The sequence below is a fragment of the Lindgomyces ingoldianus genome, assembly GCF_010093535.1.
Source record: "Lindgomyces ingoldianus strain ATCC 200398 unplaced genomic scaffold BDR25scaffold_14, whole genome shotgun sequence".
NCBI classification, from domain to species: Eukaryota; Fungi; Ascomycota; class Dothideomycetes; order Pleosporales; family Lindgomycetaceae; genus Lindgomyces; species Lindgomyces ingoldianus.
Window position 1 is genome coordinate 1,033,358 of NW_022985175.1, and position 14,868 is coordinate 1,048,225.

At 47.4% G+C, this 14,868-nt stretch overlaps 7 protein-coding genes across 7 annotated transcripts; 3 read left to right on the forward strand and 4 right to left on the reverse strand.

Annotated features, from left to right (window-relative positions):
- Positions 1-586: 586 nt before the first annotated feature.
- BDR25DRAFT_303448 (uncharacterized protein) lies at positions 587-2,663 on the reverse strand (the record flags this gene model as incomplete). Its single annotated transcript, XM_033690008.1, has 2 exons — positions 1,167-2,663; positions 587-1,115 (listed from the first exon to the last, which is right to left on the reverse strand). Coding segments are annotated over exons 1-2 (1,390 nt in total), but the record flags the coding sequence as incomplete, so codon positions are not given.
- A 291-nt stretch (positions 2,664-2,954) lies between these two features.
- On the reverse strand, positions 2,955-4,147 carry BDR25DRAFT_342692 (uncharacterized protein). Its single transcript, XM_033693753.1, has 2 exons — positions 3,891-4,147; positions 2,955-3,842 (listed from the first exon to the last, which is right to left on the reverse strand). Exons 1-2 carry the CDS (start codon positions 4,068-4,070, stop codon positions 2,979-2,981), a joined length of 1,044 nt encoding a protein of 347 aa, XP_033548300.1. The 5' UTR covers positions 4,071-4,147; the 3' UTR covers positions 2,955-2,978.
- Positions 4,148-4,774: 627 nt separating this feature from the next.
- On the reverse strand, positions 4,775-7,093 carry BDR25DRAFT_261029 (eukaryotic translation initiation factor SUI1 family protein). Its single transcript, XM_033686685.1, has 4 exons — positions 7,010-7,093; positions 6,648-6,957; positions 6,027-6,584; positions 4,775-5,976 (listed from the first exon to the last, which is right to left on the reverse strand). Exons 1-4 carry the CDS (start codon positions 7,028-7,030, stop codon positions 4,916-4,918), a joined length of 1,950 nt encoding a protein of 649 aa, XP_033548301.1. The 5' UTR covers positions 7,031-7,093; the 3' UTR covers positions 4,775-4,915.
- A 513-nt stretch (positions 7,094-7,606) lies between these two features.
- BDR25DRAFT_342694 (ankyrin) lies at positions 7,607-9,364 on the forward strand. Its single transcript, XM_033693754.1, has 2 exons — positions 7,607-7,932; positions 7,985-9,364. The coding sequence occupies exons 1-2, from the start codon at positions 7,794-7,796 to the stop codon at positions 9,268-9,270; spliced, it is 1,425 nt and encodes a 474-aa protein (XP_033548302.1). The 5' UTR covers positions 7,607-7,793; the 3' UTR covers positions 9,271-9,364.
- Positions 9,365-9,462: 98 nt separating this feature from the next.
- BDR25DRAFT_354694 (uncharacterized protein) lies at positions 9,463-9,929 on the reverse strand (the record flags this gene model as incomplete). Its single annotated transcript, XM_033695353.1, has 5 exons — positions 9,463-9,481; positions 9,511-9,591; positions 9,624-9,779; positions 9,815-9,868; positions 9,916-9,929. 5 exons carry the CDS (start codon positions 9,927-9,929, stop codon positions 9,463-9,465), a joined length of 324 nt encoding a protein of 107 aa, XP_033548303.1.
- A 562-nt stretch (positions 9,930-10,491) lies between these two features.
- On the forward strand, positions 10,492-11,925 carry BDR25DRAFT_325186 (uncharacterized protein; the record flags this gene model as incomplete). The annotated part of the gene is made up of 4 exons (XM_033692201.1): positions 10,492-10,680; positions 10,733-10,747; positions 10,798-11,084; positions 11,133-11,925. The coding sequence occupies 4 exons, from the start codon at positions 10,492-10,494 to the stop codon at positions 11,923-11,925; spliced, it is 1,284 nt and encodes a 427-aa protein (XP_033548304.1).
- A 506-nt stretch (positions 11,926-12,431) lies between these two features.
- Positions 12,432-13,435, forward strand: BDR25DRAFT_354696 (uncharacterized protein; the record flags this gene model as incomplete). The annotated part of the gene is made up of 5 exons (XM_033695354.1): positions 12,432-12,513; positions 12,554-12,744; positions 12,798-13,001; positions 13,060-13,118; positions 13,297-13,435. The coding sequence occupies 5 exons, from the start codon at positions 12,432-12,434 to the stop codon at positions 13,433-13,435; spliced, it is 675 nt and encodes a 224-aa protein (XP_033548305.1).
- Positions 13,436-14,868: the final 1,433 nt, after the last annotated feature.

Below are 14,868 nucleotides of genomic sequence, written 5' to 3' on the forward strand. Positions count from 1 at the left end.
GTAAGCCAATAAATCAAAATAAGACATGAAGGAGGTGTTGCAGTGAGAGGATAACACGGAAAGGAACGCATACAAAGATCAGCGATTGGAAGACTCTCGTTCGTACAACTCACCTGGCGGCAAGAGTCTCCTTTCAAACAAGTGTAACAACGGATGATATGACATGCAGGGAGAAGATCTCGCAGAGAGGTTACAAGTGAATGTTAAGGGTCTCCCAATTGCGCGACAAGGTTCAAGGCCTCTAAAAGGCTGTGCAAGGCTGAGACGGGCGAACCGTACCTAAGGGTTTGTGGGTACACTGCATGTTGGAAAAGCGAATTAAAAGGCGACAATCGCACGCTACAACACACGCTACCCCTCCATGTATAAGCGTTTGAAACGTAGCTTGATGCCATTGTCATTGTGACGTGGTTGTAACGTTCCGAATGACAAGCTGAAGACTGCCTTGTTGCCAAGGCTGTTCGTGGCTGGGTAAAGCAATTCATACGAACTCGAACTTTAAGGAGACGAAGTTGATCGTTGGGCGAATAGAACGGGCAGTTTCAAGAGCCGCAGAGGCGCCCACATGAATGTCTCTAGGCACCTACGAAAGCAGGAAAAAGAGCCGGTGTCTTGGCCCTTTCTTGCGCCCTTTTCGTTTTTCTCACCAAAAGCATTGCGAATTTGAGCTGTGCACCATGGATCCCACAGCTTATGTCTCAGGTGAACTAAGATTAGAGGCCATATGAAAAACCGTGTTCCAATCAGGATTGGGTGTCGAAGCGGAATACATGGAATCCTGCTCCTACTTGGAGCACGTGAAGTAATATGCAGTATAATGGTATCTATACGATCTTAGCGGTCTTGATTAACTGGCCGCTCTCCCTAACACCTAGTTTGACCGGATATGAATCATTACATCACTGCACACTTCTCTGGATCCGGGGGTGCGCCTCGATTCTGGCGGAGATGGCGGGCTGCTTGCTGTATGAAGTCTCCAGTCTTGTGGAAACACACTCTGTTGCCTTTGGCATCCCGCACGGCCTCTCCAATGGTGAAGTCATATGCCTGACCGGTGTGACTGTCTTTGGCGGGACATTTTAGCCCATCCATACACTTCTGTTCTGCCTCAGGTACTGTTGTGGAAATTAGCCCAAGACTTCCAACGGTGAAGGAGTTGCACTCACATGTTGCGCAATATGCCATAAACTCGTCAATCGCATGGCGACTAGGTAGTTGGTCGCTTGATTGATCCTCGAGCAGGATCTTGCCCAGTTTCTCCAAATGCTCGATCGTTGCAGGCCGTACTCCTTTTGACATCTCATGCTGCTGAACCTGCAAGGCTGCTAACTGTCTGCCTTCTGGATGGGAAACTATCCCTCGGATATCTTTCGGCGTAAACATCTGTCTGCTAAGAGGGTTACGCATCACGCCGCCGTTTGCCTTGATGGCCTGGGCAAGTTCATCCATATCCCATGCATAGCCATCTTCTGTGACCCAAAAGTTCTCCCTTGGGATGTCGATTATAGCATCACCTAGCATAGTCTCATCATTGACGTAGTTCTTCGTCTTCAAGAACTCATGTTCGATATGCATGAGTGCAATCTCTGGATGAACCTTGAGTCCTTCGGGCAGGGCTGACTCCAATGCATGTACACGCTTAGCGAGTGCATCCCGAATTGCATCATTGTCTTTGCCGGAAGCCTTGCCGTGAGGTGCTCGTATCCAGTCCATCATCCCCTCCAGATCGCTGATGGTGAGCTCGGTTGCCTTCTCCGGTTCTGCCTGGATAAGCCGCGCCACTGATCTTGCGCTACCAGGAGCATGGGCCTTAACAACAGCACTAGAGCTTCGCCCGTCGACAATGCCTTGAATCTGTCCAAAGTTTTTTGACTGGGGTAGTCCTTGCTTCTTCTGGAGTGCTTGTAGATGCAACAGATCCACTATTAGGAATTTAGCCTTGTCCCGCAATGTCTTGTAGCCTTCCTCTAGGTCTTTCTTTGCGTGTTCCAGGTTGGCGGGTAGTTGCACGGGTATAGGCTTCCTCTTGATGGGCACTGATGGCGGCGCTGGCTTCGGTGCAGATTTGGCCGGCGCGGATTCTGTTACTGTCACTGGAGGTTCCGGCTTCTTGTTGAGGATATCCATGAATCCAGTGACATCGGCATCTCTTGGAGCTAGCTTCTTCAACTCTTTTGCATTTTCCATAGCGGCGTCTAACCAACCTACGGAGATATAGTGCTCCACAAGTAGCTTCCTTGCCTGGATTGCAGGTGGATGTCGAGACATTTCTTCGAATAGCTCACCTACGAGAGCCATATCAGGCTCACCGGAACCGGACGTGCCTGCAGTTGCCGCCATGGCGATAGGTCCTTGAACGTTTGCTCGAAGTGTTGTCCGCATTAGTTGAAGAGTATAACCTTCTGTCACTAGTTGGTCAAGACACCTTGGAATGATTATTTAAAGAAAGTCGTGAAGGTCCGTTGACGAGGTGTCAAATTTGTGGTGCAGTCCTAGGCCTTCAAATGCACTCAAGGAAGGTGAGGAAAGTCGTGAAAAACAGAATACGAGCTGGAAGAGCCGTAGAGAGGGAGTCATTAGCTAGATGAGAGATGGAGGCCGCTCCGCCATTCACTAGTAGTTAGTCGGTGAGAAGGAACTGGGAGTGGGGTGCCTTCATCGCGAGTTGAGCAGGCAGTGAGCCAGCACCCCAAGGAATTGGTGACCGGCCTGGAGCGCGCTTGGGCGAGGCTGATTGCTGAGCTGCCCAAAAAGGGTTAGCGGCTCTGGCCTGTGGCACAGCTCGTTATTCAACTGCACAGCAGGCCCCAAGCTTTAATGCAAGGTCATTCTGCCTTCAGCTTTCGGATCGGGATTGTCCAGAGAGCGAGTACTAGCGATATGACAAGCCCAATGCGCAAAGGTTGCTTACATATCAAGCTTGATGTCGAAGAACAACCTCTATCAATACCCGTCAAGCAACCAAACTCAGGGTATATCTAAAACAGCAAGTCGGCATACTCTCCTAGGGCACCATTCTTTCCACCGTCAAATACCTCGTGTAAGCCGTCGAAGGCAGCAAAATGCTCTGCGAATTTGAGGCCTCTAAGTCGCTCCGCTTCGATGATGTCCCAATTCCATTTCTCTCCGACTACGCGAGGAAAGACGGAGTCCACGTCTCCATCGACAAATCCGTGTGCACTACTCTGAAATTCCCAACCCTCAGGTTTCAACGGGACCATTTCGGCATTCCGGAGTGCTTCTTCGGGAGGCACTGTAATTCTCCCCTTCTTAACCACATACTTGGCCAGGGCTGTCGCAAAAATCGCACCCTTTAGCTTTTCCCTCGTCTCTTCCGCATACTGCTTCTCCTCCCCATTAACTCTCTTCTTCTGTTTCTCGCCCTTCTTCCAGGGCTGAAGCGTCCAGCTCGGAGGTTTCGCTACTCCAGGTTTCACCAGATGCGTGACAAGATAAAACCACTTCCTATCCCACGTCAACAACCGCGTCCACATCTCGAACTTCTGGTATGGGAGAATTTCCTTCTTAAAGAGACAACTGATACCACCTAGCGCAATCATGTAATCGTGTCGCGGTTCAGCACTGTCTACACCCTTTTGCGATCTCCCCTGTCCATATCGCCTAGAATTTTTTAGTATCCCGTTGCGTACTATTGCAGTGAAGAGGTGTGTTCGTGAGACATCCATATCTGAGAAGTATGTGGAGTTGGACTTGTGGATGTTATAGTCCGTCTCCATCAGGGGTGTGCGTGTGGATGTGACGACGGGTTGAAACAAAGCATGGGGAGGTATCGGGGTAGGCTGGAGGTATAGCTGGTAAAAGAAGGCTCGGAAGAAGCGGATCTGAGAAGCATTAGTACCCTGGTGTTTGTCGGCCAGAATACAACGTACATGCCAGACGCCCGGGAGGTTCTTTAAGTTTGCTAACGCAAGAAGTACTGCTAGAATCCTCCAAACACCGCCAGGCGCTCTGATCCCGGACCATTTCGAAATGAAGGCTCGAAGGGCGGGTTGACTTGCAACCGTTGCGATTGTCGCTCCGACGACGGCTAAAATAGCGAATCGAGGCATGCTACGTGCGGTGGGCGACTACAAGGGAGTGACGAAAGCTGGAGAAAATAAAAAGAAGAGTTGTAGGCCGGTAATTATCATGTTCGGGGATGCTAAGAGGACCTAGTAAATTCAGCTGCCCATCATAGGTATCGGCTGCCGAGGCTCGGAGAAAAGCACGCCGGGCTCCGAGCACTTAATCGCTCCGTTTTCTCGTTCAAGTAATCCTTCGTCGCAAGGTCTTCTCAATTGGGGGTTTCAGCAACGTTTATGATATGCACAGTTATGGATCTTACCACTGTAGAGTCGAAATTGCATGCGCCCCTGAAAGAATGACTCCATCGCCTAGAACGCCACTTTTCTCAAGTACAGGTTGGCACATCACACGGGACATTACCAGGGAGGCGATTTGCAGATCGTTTATTAGATGTAGGGTGAGTTTCGAGAGCGTGCAGGCTCCTATCTTAGGTTAGATTCATTGTGCCTCCCGCATGCTCCGATATGTCCACGTCTGACGGAAAGGGGATTGGCTGCGAAGATTCAGGGCCCTCTGATACTATTTTGGCCTGTTCGTTTGCAAGTATTGCAGGTAACCTTCTATTTAGATTTGTGTCGCATTGCTTCACCTCTTACAACCCATATTGTGGTCTCAGTATTCGAGATAGGTCCCCGTAAGACTCCGAGGTACCTAGCTTAGTATCAGTGAATACAGAATCCCAGGAAATATAGATCGAATAATACGGTACCGCAGGACCGCGGTTTCCCGTGACAAGCTATCATATGAAACCTGACATTGCCTTGCTATATCGCGGAGTCAAGCGCGTCCTTATATAATTCTAAGTACAGCCTTGCAGCCGTGATATTTTTCAGCCCTTCTTTTTCCCTTTCGTCTTGTCGACTACTTCCACCCAGTTCCTATTCACCCCCCTCTTCTCCAATGCCTTGATCACTGCATCCTTCTGCGGACCCTGCACCATGACCTCCATGACTGGATTTTTTGGACTACTTCCGGCCAACCGATCCACACTTGTGCTTCCTGCACACATCTTCCTCAGCTCGTCGGCCAAGGGCTGTGGCGCTATGTAATATGTTTCGAGGCCGCTGATCTTCGTGACAGTTTTGTTCCCGCTTCGAGTCTCGAGGGAGATTTGGATCTTCGGTGGAGCGCCGGCTTTAGGCTTCGAGTCGGCGACATCGGCGTCGTTACGAAGTATATAATGGAAAGGAGAGCAAGCTGCGACAAGCCGCTCGGCTAGAGCATCACGCGTGATCGCACCTACTGATAGTGCTGCATTATCGGCGGCTGAGGATCCAAGCAGCGAGCTAGCGATCTGTGGGTTGATGGTAATGAGGCGCTTGTTCTTTGGGGAGACCAGGTTTTCGGCCTCGATGTAGGCTGTCAGAATCTGCTTCAGCTCTACTACCGTGTAGAGACCTCGGGGATCGGCCTTCGGAGAGTTGAATATAGGTGCTAGCTTATCTTTAGGTCGGAGAAGGGAGACAAGTTTGAGCTTTTGCCCGACAGCATGCTCTGAAGACAGTGTTGCCGCTGATTTGCCGTTCGTGCCTGACGATATTGGGGAGTCCTTCTTCGGAAGTCGATATGGAACGAAGTCGGTCACCTGGCAATCTTCGAAGTTGATGTCTAATATCACAACCTCATTTCCGTCCCTGTCCTTGGACTTCACAATCTGCTGCTTATCCAGGTACTTAAGGAATTTCTTCAGCGACTTCCAGCTTGTCTTCTTTATCTGCAACGACGCGGTCCGCGCCGGTGTATAGGTAGGAAGAAAGGGTTGGACAAGGAGAGACATGACCTTTGATTGCGACAGAGGAAGATCGAGGCCATAATTCGGCTGGTCTTTGTTATGATCAATGTGGTGGCGGACGCCGTAGAGAAAAGCATTCTTGAAAGCGTCATCAATTTCTGATCTCTTGTCAATAAATGTACAGGGGCGGTTGGAATACAATCCACACCTTTAGTAGTCAGTTCCTTGTCTTCCACTTCTTCAACGAAATCCTTATTGCTGGGCACATCTTCACCTTCAAGACCTTGTGCCTTCTCTGCCCCTGATCGCTCTGTGTAATTAGCGTCGAGTGACACTCCACCATCGTCTTGATCGCCACCTAGATTCAGTGCTTCGGTTGCAGATTCTACACTAGTGTCGGCCTCTCTTCCTTGGTCATCCCATCCACCGAGAAAATCTGGTGGGTTCGTGCCTGGCTTGCCTGTGGTGCTCCACGACCATAGCTCATCGCCTGCCCAATGAAACGTCTGGACCGCATGCCCTTTGATCCCTTGTACTTTCCCTAACGAGCTCACATCAATCTCGCATGTCCCTACTGCCATGGGTATCGTCGGTGACTCGAGACTCGCGATAGCAACGATGGCGCCCATAGTAGCTTTCTTTGGAAAGGGAGGGCCACGCTGCAGGCCTGGAGTCATGAGATCTGCTCCACCTTGTAGCTTCTCCACTACGGTGAGTGGGGTATAAAGGAGGGGAACAATTTGGGGGTTGTGCCAGAGAGTGTAGACTGCCATGCACGTTAGCGAACTGCCTCTCCCCTCTCCTCTGCACATGACTTTGGTGAACGGACCGGTGGGGTACATGTTCTCCCCCACTTTGACCCACAGTATCCTCTGCTCGCCGTGGGTTCCCTCATGACTGCCCACATACACGGTCCCTGATACTTGTTTCAAATTAGGCCCAGCCGTAGTCGTGAACCGAGCCGAAAGTGCGTTTTCGGGGAGGAGCGACTTCCTCAGAGCTGTAAGACCTGCCGTGGAAGCTGCTTTATCCTCCTGGCCTGTATTTGTATCAACCGGGACCTCGATACCGAAGTCCGCGATGATCGAATCTGACGTGCGCCGTCGGTCGGAAGACTTGAGCGGGGACAAGGGTTTGATCTGCTACGAATTAGCTGCGCACTCATTCTCTTCAGGGAAACTAGGGATGGACATTTGGTTTCTTTTTAAACATGGTCGTGAGGGCGTAGATGAGTTGCTGTCCGTACCTCGTTCGCGTTGTTGAGCTTGGGTTTTGTAGCTGCGGTGACTAGGATCTATGGCCTTCGCGGGGTCGGCTCCCAATTCACCCCACTACCTTGGCACTTATCAGAATGATTCATGTTGCCTCATTCTTACAAAATACCACGAATATGGCTGTAATTAGGGACAAATGAAGGCACCAGAGTAAGCAGCAACCTCCGTAAGCACCAATATTACTACGTGCTCTACAGCCCAATTTCTGCCGCCTCCCACCTGTCGAGTATTAGCAGCCACGTCCAGGATCGGCTTTAGTGGATTAAGCCTCGTTGCCAATGTATCGTAGACGGGTATCAACTTGCACAAGACCCGTTACTAGTCTTTCTAGCAAAGCTCAATTATTTTAAAGGGCTGCGAATATTGTTTGTCATTTGTCTGCGTGGTTTCGCTAGGAGCCCCAATTCACCCAACCTGCTTCCTCCACGAAGCGACATTGAGGCTTGGAGCTGAAGACCAGGCTGAACTTCACGTCACACTTAGGCACCGCTCTGCCCTTCTCAGCAAATAATTCAAATTTTACTCGCTCTCCGGGTGCCTGGTGCAAGGATTAATTACTCTTTAACTCCTTCCAGTATTGGATTTCAGATGCGCGACTTTTTTGAATCATTTAATTCCCCCAAAACCCAACCTTGAAGGTCTAGCCTGGACGCGAAGCTAGGGGGGAGTTCCCTCTCTCAGGACTTCATTCGGGATTATTCATGGACGAAAGAATGCCAAGTGTTATTTCGAATGAGTCGAGACTCCTCAGTCTGCCCCCGGAGATATTCGGAAAGATCTTTGAGAGGTTCATGGTGGACCATGGGTTGGATCCCGCAATGCAGTTACGTTTTGTCTGCCGTATGTCCTTCTCCCTTACTGTCTTACATGGCCATTCTCAAAATCGTCTTAGGTACATTCAGCAATGAAGTTCTCCGTACGGTTTGTAGGCTCGAATACCTAGAGGATCCGTGGCCGGCAAATTATCGCTATCAGCATCCCAATCTGGCACTCGAATATCTCTTATCGAAATTCAAGGGGGAAAGGGCTATTAAGTACCATATCACGAGGCTAATAGATGTGACTGTCAACTCGATCATCGAAGAAATGCCAGACCTTCAGCCACGTAGAGAAGAGTTTATGCGGGGATTATGCTGGTGTCTCTTCGATGCTCGGTACAAATACATGAATAAGATAGACGATGTTTTGAATGACGACGATGAGTTAACGCGGGTGAATGAATACGTTGATCGACGAAGGAACATGCTCGCAGCAGCAGCCTACCTCGGGATCACCGCCTTGGTCCAGCGGCTTGTCGATCGAGGTGTGGAAGACAAGGGCACGAGATTTGGGTACCCATTAAATTGCGCCGTTGCAGGAGGGAATTTAGATGTCATCCGCCTCCTTCGAGACCGGAAATTCGTGCTCTCCCACGCACACTATCCCAACTTCCTACCGAGCAATCATGGACTCGTTCTTCGGATACTCTGCGAGCCAGCGTGGGGCCGGTCAGGTCCTAGATCGCCGGAATCACCTGGACATATCTCGAACGTGGCATACGCTATTATGCGGGCGGTCGCCATTGGCGATTCTGAGACTGTAACTTATCTTCTTGGTCGTGCGGAAACTTATGGCAGAAAATATGAATTACTCGAATGGTTCAAAAGCGTCGGCGGCCTCTATGACTCCATGCTCTGGATAGCTGCTCATCATGGGCACATGGGCCTGGTCCAACATGCCCTCCAAAATGACGCCAGTGTTGACCGCATGCTCGGGTGGAGCATTTGGGGTATCCGGGGGGTGGTTCCAGGGAGACGGATCACGGGAAGCCCACTCGATGCTGCCGCTAAGAGCGGTCATTGGGAGATTGTGAGGCTCCTTCTCGATACAGGCGCGAAAGCAACGTCAAAAGCCTTGGCTGGTGCAGCGAAGGCCGGGTGGCTGCTCATCGCGCAGACGCTGGCGGATGAGGGAGCCAGCGTTTGGCCATGCTGGTCTGGCTCTGGCCAAATGGCCTTTGTAGAGATCGTGGAAAGAGGAAACTTGGATATGGTACGGTTGTTCTTGGAACATGGTTTTGCTAAGGAAAGGACCGAGCAGCAGCAGTATATTACAGCGTATGCATACAATTTTGCGCGGAAGAAGGGCATGCATAGCATAATGAAGCTGATCGAAGCATATGGATTTCAGCCGAAGTAGGAGAGGAAGAAGATTTGAAATTTAGACAGCATAAAGACGAGATGGAGGAGAAATGGACTTGACTGCTTGAGGCTTGTTGGTACCTGCACTACAGACTAATCTGGCTAGTTTATTAAACCTTTTAATGGATTTAGTAGCAGCTTAAGACCTGAGACTTCTTCTTTGAAACAGGCCCTATCATGTCCCGTTCTATTAGCCAATATGCAGTAGACTGAGCTGAGATGTAAGAATGACATTCACTTGACTGAGCCGTGACATGATTTTTGAATAGACGCTAAGCCCATGCTGTCAATGAGGCATCTCAGCCCTCCTGCACCCCTTCTCATCTCCATCCATCCCACCTAATTTCAGACTTGCTCGAAATCCATAGGTGAGCATCGACTGACGACTTGACAATAGAGCAATCGATCATCGACCAAATACCTGGATGCAGTTTCCCAGTCTCCACTAAATCCTGCATCTTCCAGAGCCTCGGTCTTCGCCTGCCGCGAATCTCAAGCTCCCGAATCCTGGGGCCGTCTCCAGCCCGCAGTAGTGTGCTGACATCAAACACCACGCTATCGCCATTAGCCAGTTCAAGGCAAGCGCTGCAAAATTGCTGATTCCGCCCTGAGGCACAGCATCTCGGGATTTGTGTAACGCCACCTTTCTTTGTGCATCGTTACCTCTGCTGAACCCGCGTCTAAATTGAGGATGAGGGAGAGCAAGCACAAACACGGTGTCATCTCTGTGTGATCAGTACACATGGGCTTCCTCAAATGCTGTTCGAGACAAGACGGTCAACAAACTATGGGGTTTGTTGGGAGCCGCTGGCAAAGCAAGATGCGGCGTTGGACTTCTTGGCGAAGAAGGATCCAGCCCCGTGATGCTGGGCCAACGGAGCCGGCGCACCACCAGAGCAAGGACAAGACTCGGGAAGCCCGGACCAGGAAAGGTGCGTTATCCCAGCCCGCCTGTGAGAGGTCGCCCAGCTCGCAGGCGGGAACGCTCGCCGCCTTTCTCAACGGAGTCAACGCCTCGTCATGCCAAACTGCGGAGAAGATGGCGGCGAGCCACGAGATCGCAGCCCACATCTCCCGACTTCGTATTCCTTTTCTCACTCTTAAAACCGATCTCTCTGCCACTTCCCTGTTCCTACGCTCTTTCGCTCATCAAATGCTGCTAGAGAGCGCCAACATGCGTTGCTGACATTCCTATTCTTCGACCAAGTCACGAACCGCCATGAGTCCAATCTCGCAACCGCTTAAGGCGTTTTCTACAAATGTCCTCACGAAGCGCGTGGTTGACAGGCCTACTAATCCTGATGGCCTCGTCCTCGAAGCATGGGCGCAAGGATACATGGTCGGATCTCTCATCATTATGGCTTGTATCACCCTTGCAAACATGCGACAGGGTGTGATACTCCACAAGGTGAGTTCAACAGTTTTTCAAAAAGCAACCGCCGCTGACTTTGACTCGCTAGCTCATTCTTCTTGAGGTACACCTACCTACCTAATTCAATTCCTGTACAATTCTAATTAGGCTTAGTTGATTCTCGGCATCTGGCATGGCTTCTGGATATTCTTCCACAACCCAATCTACGCTTGGTGGCTATCAGTCAGTGCCATATTTCTCAACATTTCCTGGTCACTGCACAACGTCATTGCGTGGATGAAGATCAAGCCGTTCTTATCAACGCCAGTGAGCTGGATATTTATTGGCACAGTCGTCCTGGTGCAACCATATTGGGTCCTCGAAATCTACGCGAACTTTGCCTACTTCCATAATATCAACACGATTTTCTTGAAAACACGTCCCTGGGAGGCACTCTGCAGGCAAGTTTCTTACGGCGCACGTTCCTCTAATGGCACTGACGTGAACAGGGATCCATGGTGGATTTTTACCACTGTTGCCCTTTTCTGGAACATCAAGGTCCGCTATGAGATGACCTTCAAAGAGATCATTCGAATTTCACCACGCTTTGGCATTATGCTGGGAGCTATGCTTCTCAGTATTATCTTTATAATTCTGGACATCTGCTCGGTGACGGACGCCTTCAAATCAACTCTTCCTGTCGGCATCAACCCGTTCTGGAAATTGAGCTTTGTCTTCAAATGCCTCACAGATTCGGTAGTACTGGACGATTTCAAGACTGCACTGGACAGATTGAGGGCATTCAAAATTAGTCGTCTCGGAAGTTTTTCTCAGGACACGACCGATCGGCGTGCCCGCAACGATGGAGCCCTTGTCCACACCTGGGAAGAAATGGCCACCGAGGCAAATGCACGGCCAGCAATGCCCAGTCCAGATGGCGATTACGTCCAGCACAATCACTTTCCAGGCTTCAAACTATGCCGAAAGCACAGAGAACACAGAGAACACAGAGAACACAAAGACTCCGTAGTCGTACCTGAACAACAACATCGCGATTCCTCCAGTAAGAGCTTGAGGCCTGAAGATATCGTGCCAAGCGCACTTGAAGACCTCCCAATCAGATCCGTGGAGCACGCATGCGTTGCCGAAAAGAGACCACCAGACTTCTGGGTGAGCCTGCGAGATGAAGGACACTTGGCTGAAGAAAGTGATTACGCCCAGGCGCTGAGAGAGGTCGAAGGCCAGAGCCCTCCAGCGAGCCCGTCAAGAAAGTCTTTTCCACGTCGGTCCCGATCACCTTGAAGGCATGAGAAAGACAGGAGATGTTGCACCAAGCCGAATGAAAACATATCAATATCAAAGTCGAGTATATACCGATGAACGAATGCGCGAAGGCATGTGATCATCGTTTGGCAGTGGCGGGCCGTGTTCCGGTATTTTGGGCTGGCGAGCCGGATGTCAACATCACACCACTTTTGGGCTCGAAATCAGAAATCCGATATTCGAAGCATTGGTTGCATGAATCTTTCACAGAAATAGAGGTGGATGGCATCATGGCTGAGTTCTATGTATTGCTCACGTCATCTCTCTCACCACAAACCTTAGAGGTTGGTTGGTATCGTAGGTTCCGCGGTGTTGGACACGAGATGCGCAGCCTTGTGGAACGTTGCACGGACTGCGGACAAATCCCCATACGAGCTCTTCTTCGGATACGGGTTCTCCAAAGGATTTACCGAATTGTAATGAAGTGTTGACTTCTGTATGGCATTGCTATAAAATCTTGTGGGTTACAATGATATGGCTTCCTTATGGACGCAATTTTGGCGGGAAAGGCATTTCTTGACTTTTGCATACTCTTGAGCAGCATAGCGGATACCCCTTACTTATTGCGTGCCCTCTTTTCATCAATAATGTCTTACTACGTTCTTAGATGCTTTCTCTCCACTTCACGCGCGTGAAAATCAGCCGGAGAAACTCGGCGCTACATTACCGTCTTTCTGGTCAACACTCACCTTTTGCGGTCACTCAACGTCACTCTTCCAGCGTTTACAACGCAAAGGGCATCTAGACTCAGGACCAAAAATCAGTGGGGCACGAACCTCTTTTAAAGCCCACCATCCAGTGTTGAAACATTAGTCTTTGTAGCGATCATTATGACAGACCCGCAACGCTAGCGGTTCGAAACATTTCGGAATGATTTCCTACAATCTCTGACTTGCTTTACTCCTCATCTAGTATCATCCCAGCAATTAGGGTGGCGAAGTGTGTTTCAGCCAATTGGGCTACCGGAATTCACGAGTAGGGAGTGGACCGCAGGAGCAGAAGGCTGCAGCTATATTGAAAACTGGATATTTGTAAGATATTGCTCTGATATCAAAGTGTATGTTGTTCCTTAGTTAGTGTTCGGTTTTATTCTTAAATTAAAGCTGCGTCGAGGATGGCGATGCCATCTCTTTCCACTCTTTCTCTTCGTTCCTCCGTTCCTCCTGCGGGCAGTCACCTATTAATCTCTCTTATACTCATTTCTGCGCTTTATTCTTTCTGCACATAGTGCTTTTACAAAGCCCAACTAGAAATTTATAAAGCTAAGAACAATTATAGAATTAGTTAGTAAAGACGCATATAGAGTAGACTTACCTAGCTTAATGTTACAACCCACGATTGGACCGTAAGCCGCCAACCCTCTGTGCCCCACTGTTTAAACAAACAAGGATGGAGTCTCCCTGTCTTCCCATCTAACAAGTCACGTGACCTGACGGACAAGGAATGGACAGAGCTCTTGGACCAATGCACGGCCGAATGCGTCATCTAATGAGCTGAGTGCGTTTGCATGCAATGCATGCAACCCTATGTATATATTCTAAGATTCTAACTTTACTTAAAAGCTGTAATTAGAGTTTAGTTTATTATTTTTATAAACTAAGTAGCATTACTACTTTTTAATAAAAAGTAATCTAATTATATATCTTACACTATATATACCTTCTTTTTTATTCTTATCTAGGAACTGTTTAACTTAAGCACTTTATACTACTATTAAAACGTAAACTATAGTTAGCTGCACCTTTTAGTCCTAGTAACAACGCCTTAGCAGACTATACACCTGTGTCACGATTGTGCACGAGTAAGGTTATAGAGCTTCACAGAGGTCTAGTTTAATTACTACGTGAGGTATTATAGTAGGTACAAGACGTTATATAAGAAATAAGAAAGTTTAAAAGGAAATTAGTAATTAAATACTTAGCTTAAAAGTCTAAGCACTTTAAGTATAAATTAAGCCTATTCTAAGTTTAGTTAGTGTTAAAGTAGTTTATACTTAAGTTTATGTCTATGTTATGTTATATTTATGTTAGACATGTACTAATAATACTCTAGTACATGTCTAATATAGTTATGTCTAAGATCTAGGGAGAATACTGTAACAGTACTCCCCCTCTTATTAAGAAGGGAATTTTTTACATTAGTAGTTCTAGCATTAAGTTGTCTTTATTAAGGTACAGGTTTAGTTTAGATAAGTATTAGGCATAAAATTAGGTTACTATAAAGTTCTTTTATAGAGCTTCTGCAGGTTTTTATAATAGTTTATTATATCTAGTCTATTTTATAAGGTATTTATAGATATGTTTTTTCTTATTAAACTAAATCTATTTAATGTCTTCTATAACATATTCTAGTTTATTATTTATAATAATAAGTTTAAGTAGTAAGTTTAGCTATTTAAGTAAATAGTTAAATTTAAAGGCTACTTAGCGCAGCAATAATATATAGAACACAGGGTGTATCTTTATACTGTTAAGTAGGATTAATTAGTAAGCATGTAATAAAACTATATAAGCTACTATAAAGAGGCTAAAGTTCTTTTAATTAAGTTTTTTTAATTATTAGTTTATTTAGATATTTCTAGTGTCTAGCTAGACCTTCTTACTAGCTGCATATGCAAGGGCAAGAGTTTAAAATTAGTTTATGTACTTTTATTAAAAAGCTTAAGCTTATATAAGCTTTTTATAAATATATTTAGATATATTTTAAATTTTATTAATAAGTTTATTTATATTTATTACTTATATAAATTAATAAGTTAGTTAAAAAGTATTTATAAGTAGTTTAAATTTTATTTAAAAGTAGTATTTATAGTTTACTAAAAATAAAAATACTTATGTTAATTTAAATGTTATGTTATTAGCTTTAAACTATGCTATAGCTAACTATTTTACCTAGTTATTTTACTAGTAGTTTGTGTACACT

What these genes read in the sequence shown, in the direction of transcription:
- BDR25DRAFT_342694 (XM_033693754.1), top strand. Translation starts at nt 7,794, where the DNA reads ATGGACGAAAGAATGCCAAGTGTTATTTCGAATGAGTCGAGACTCCTC. An exon ending in GCAGTTACGTTTTGTCTGCC is followed by an intron (nt 7,933 to 7,984) that starts GTATGTCCTTCT and finishes AAATCGTCTTAG; the next exon opens with GTACATTCAGCAATGAAGTT.
- BDR25DRAFT_342692 (XM_033693753.1), bottom strand. Translation starts at nt 4,070, where the DNA reads ATGCCTCGATTCGCTATTTTAGCCGTCGTCGGAGCGACAATCGCAACG. An exon ending in ACCTCCCGGGCGTCTGGCAT is followed by an intron (nt 3,843 to 3,890) that starts GTACGTTGTATT and finishes AATGCTTCTCAG; the next exon opens with ATCCGCTTCTTCCGAGCCTT.
- BDR25DRAFT_261029 (XM_033686685.1), bottom strand. Translation starts at nt 7,030, where the DNA reads ATGTTTAAAAAGAAACCAAAT. An exon ending in TGTTTAAAAAGAAACCAAAT is followed by an intron (nt 6,958 to 7,009) that starts GTCCATCCCTAG and finishes AATTCGTAGCAG; the next exon opens with ATCAAACCCTTGTCCCCGCT. An exon ending in GGAGAACATGTACCCCACCG is followed by an intron (nt 6,585 to 6,647) that starts GTCCGTTCACCA and finishes CGTGCATGGCAG; the next exon opens with TCTACACTCTCTGGCACAAC.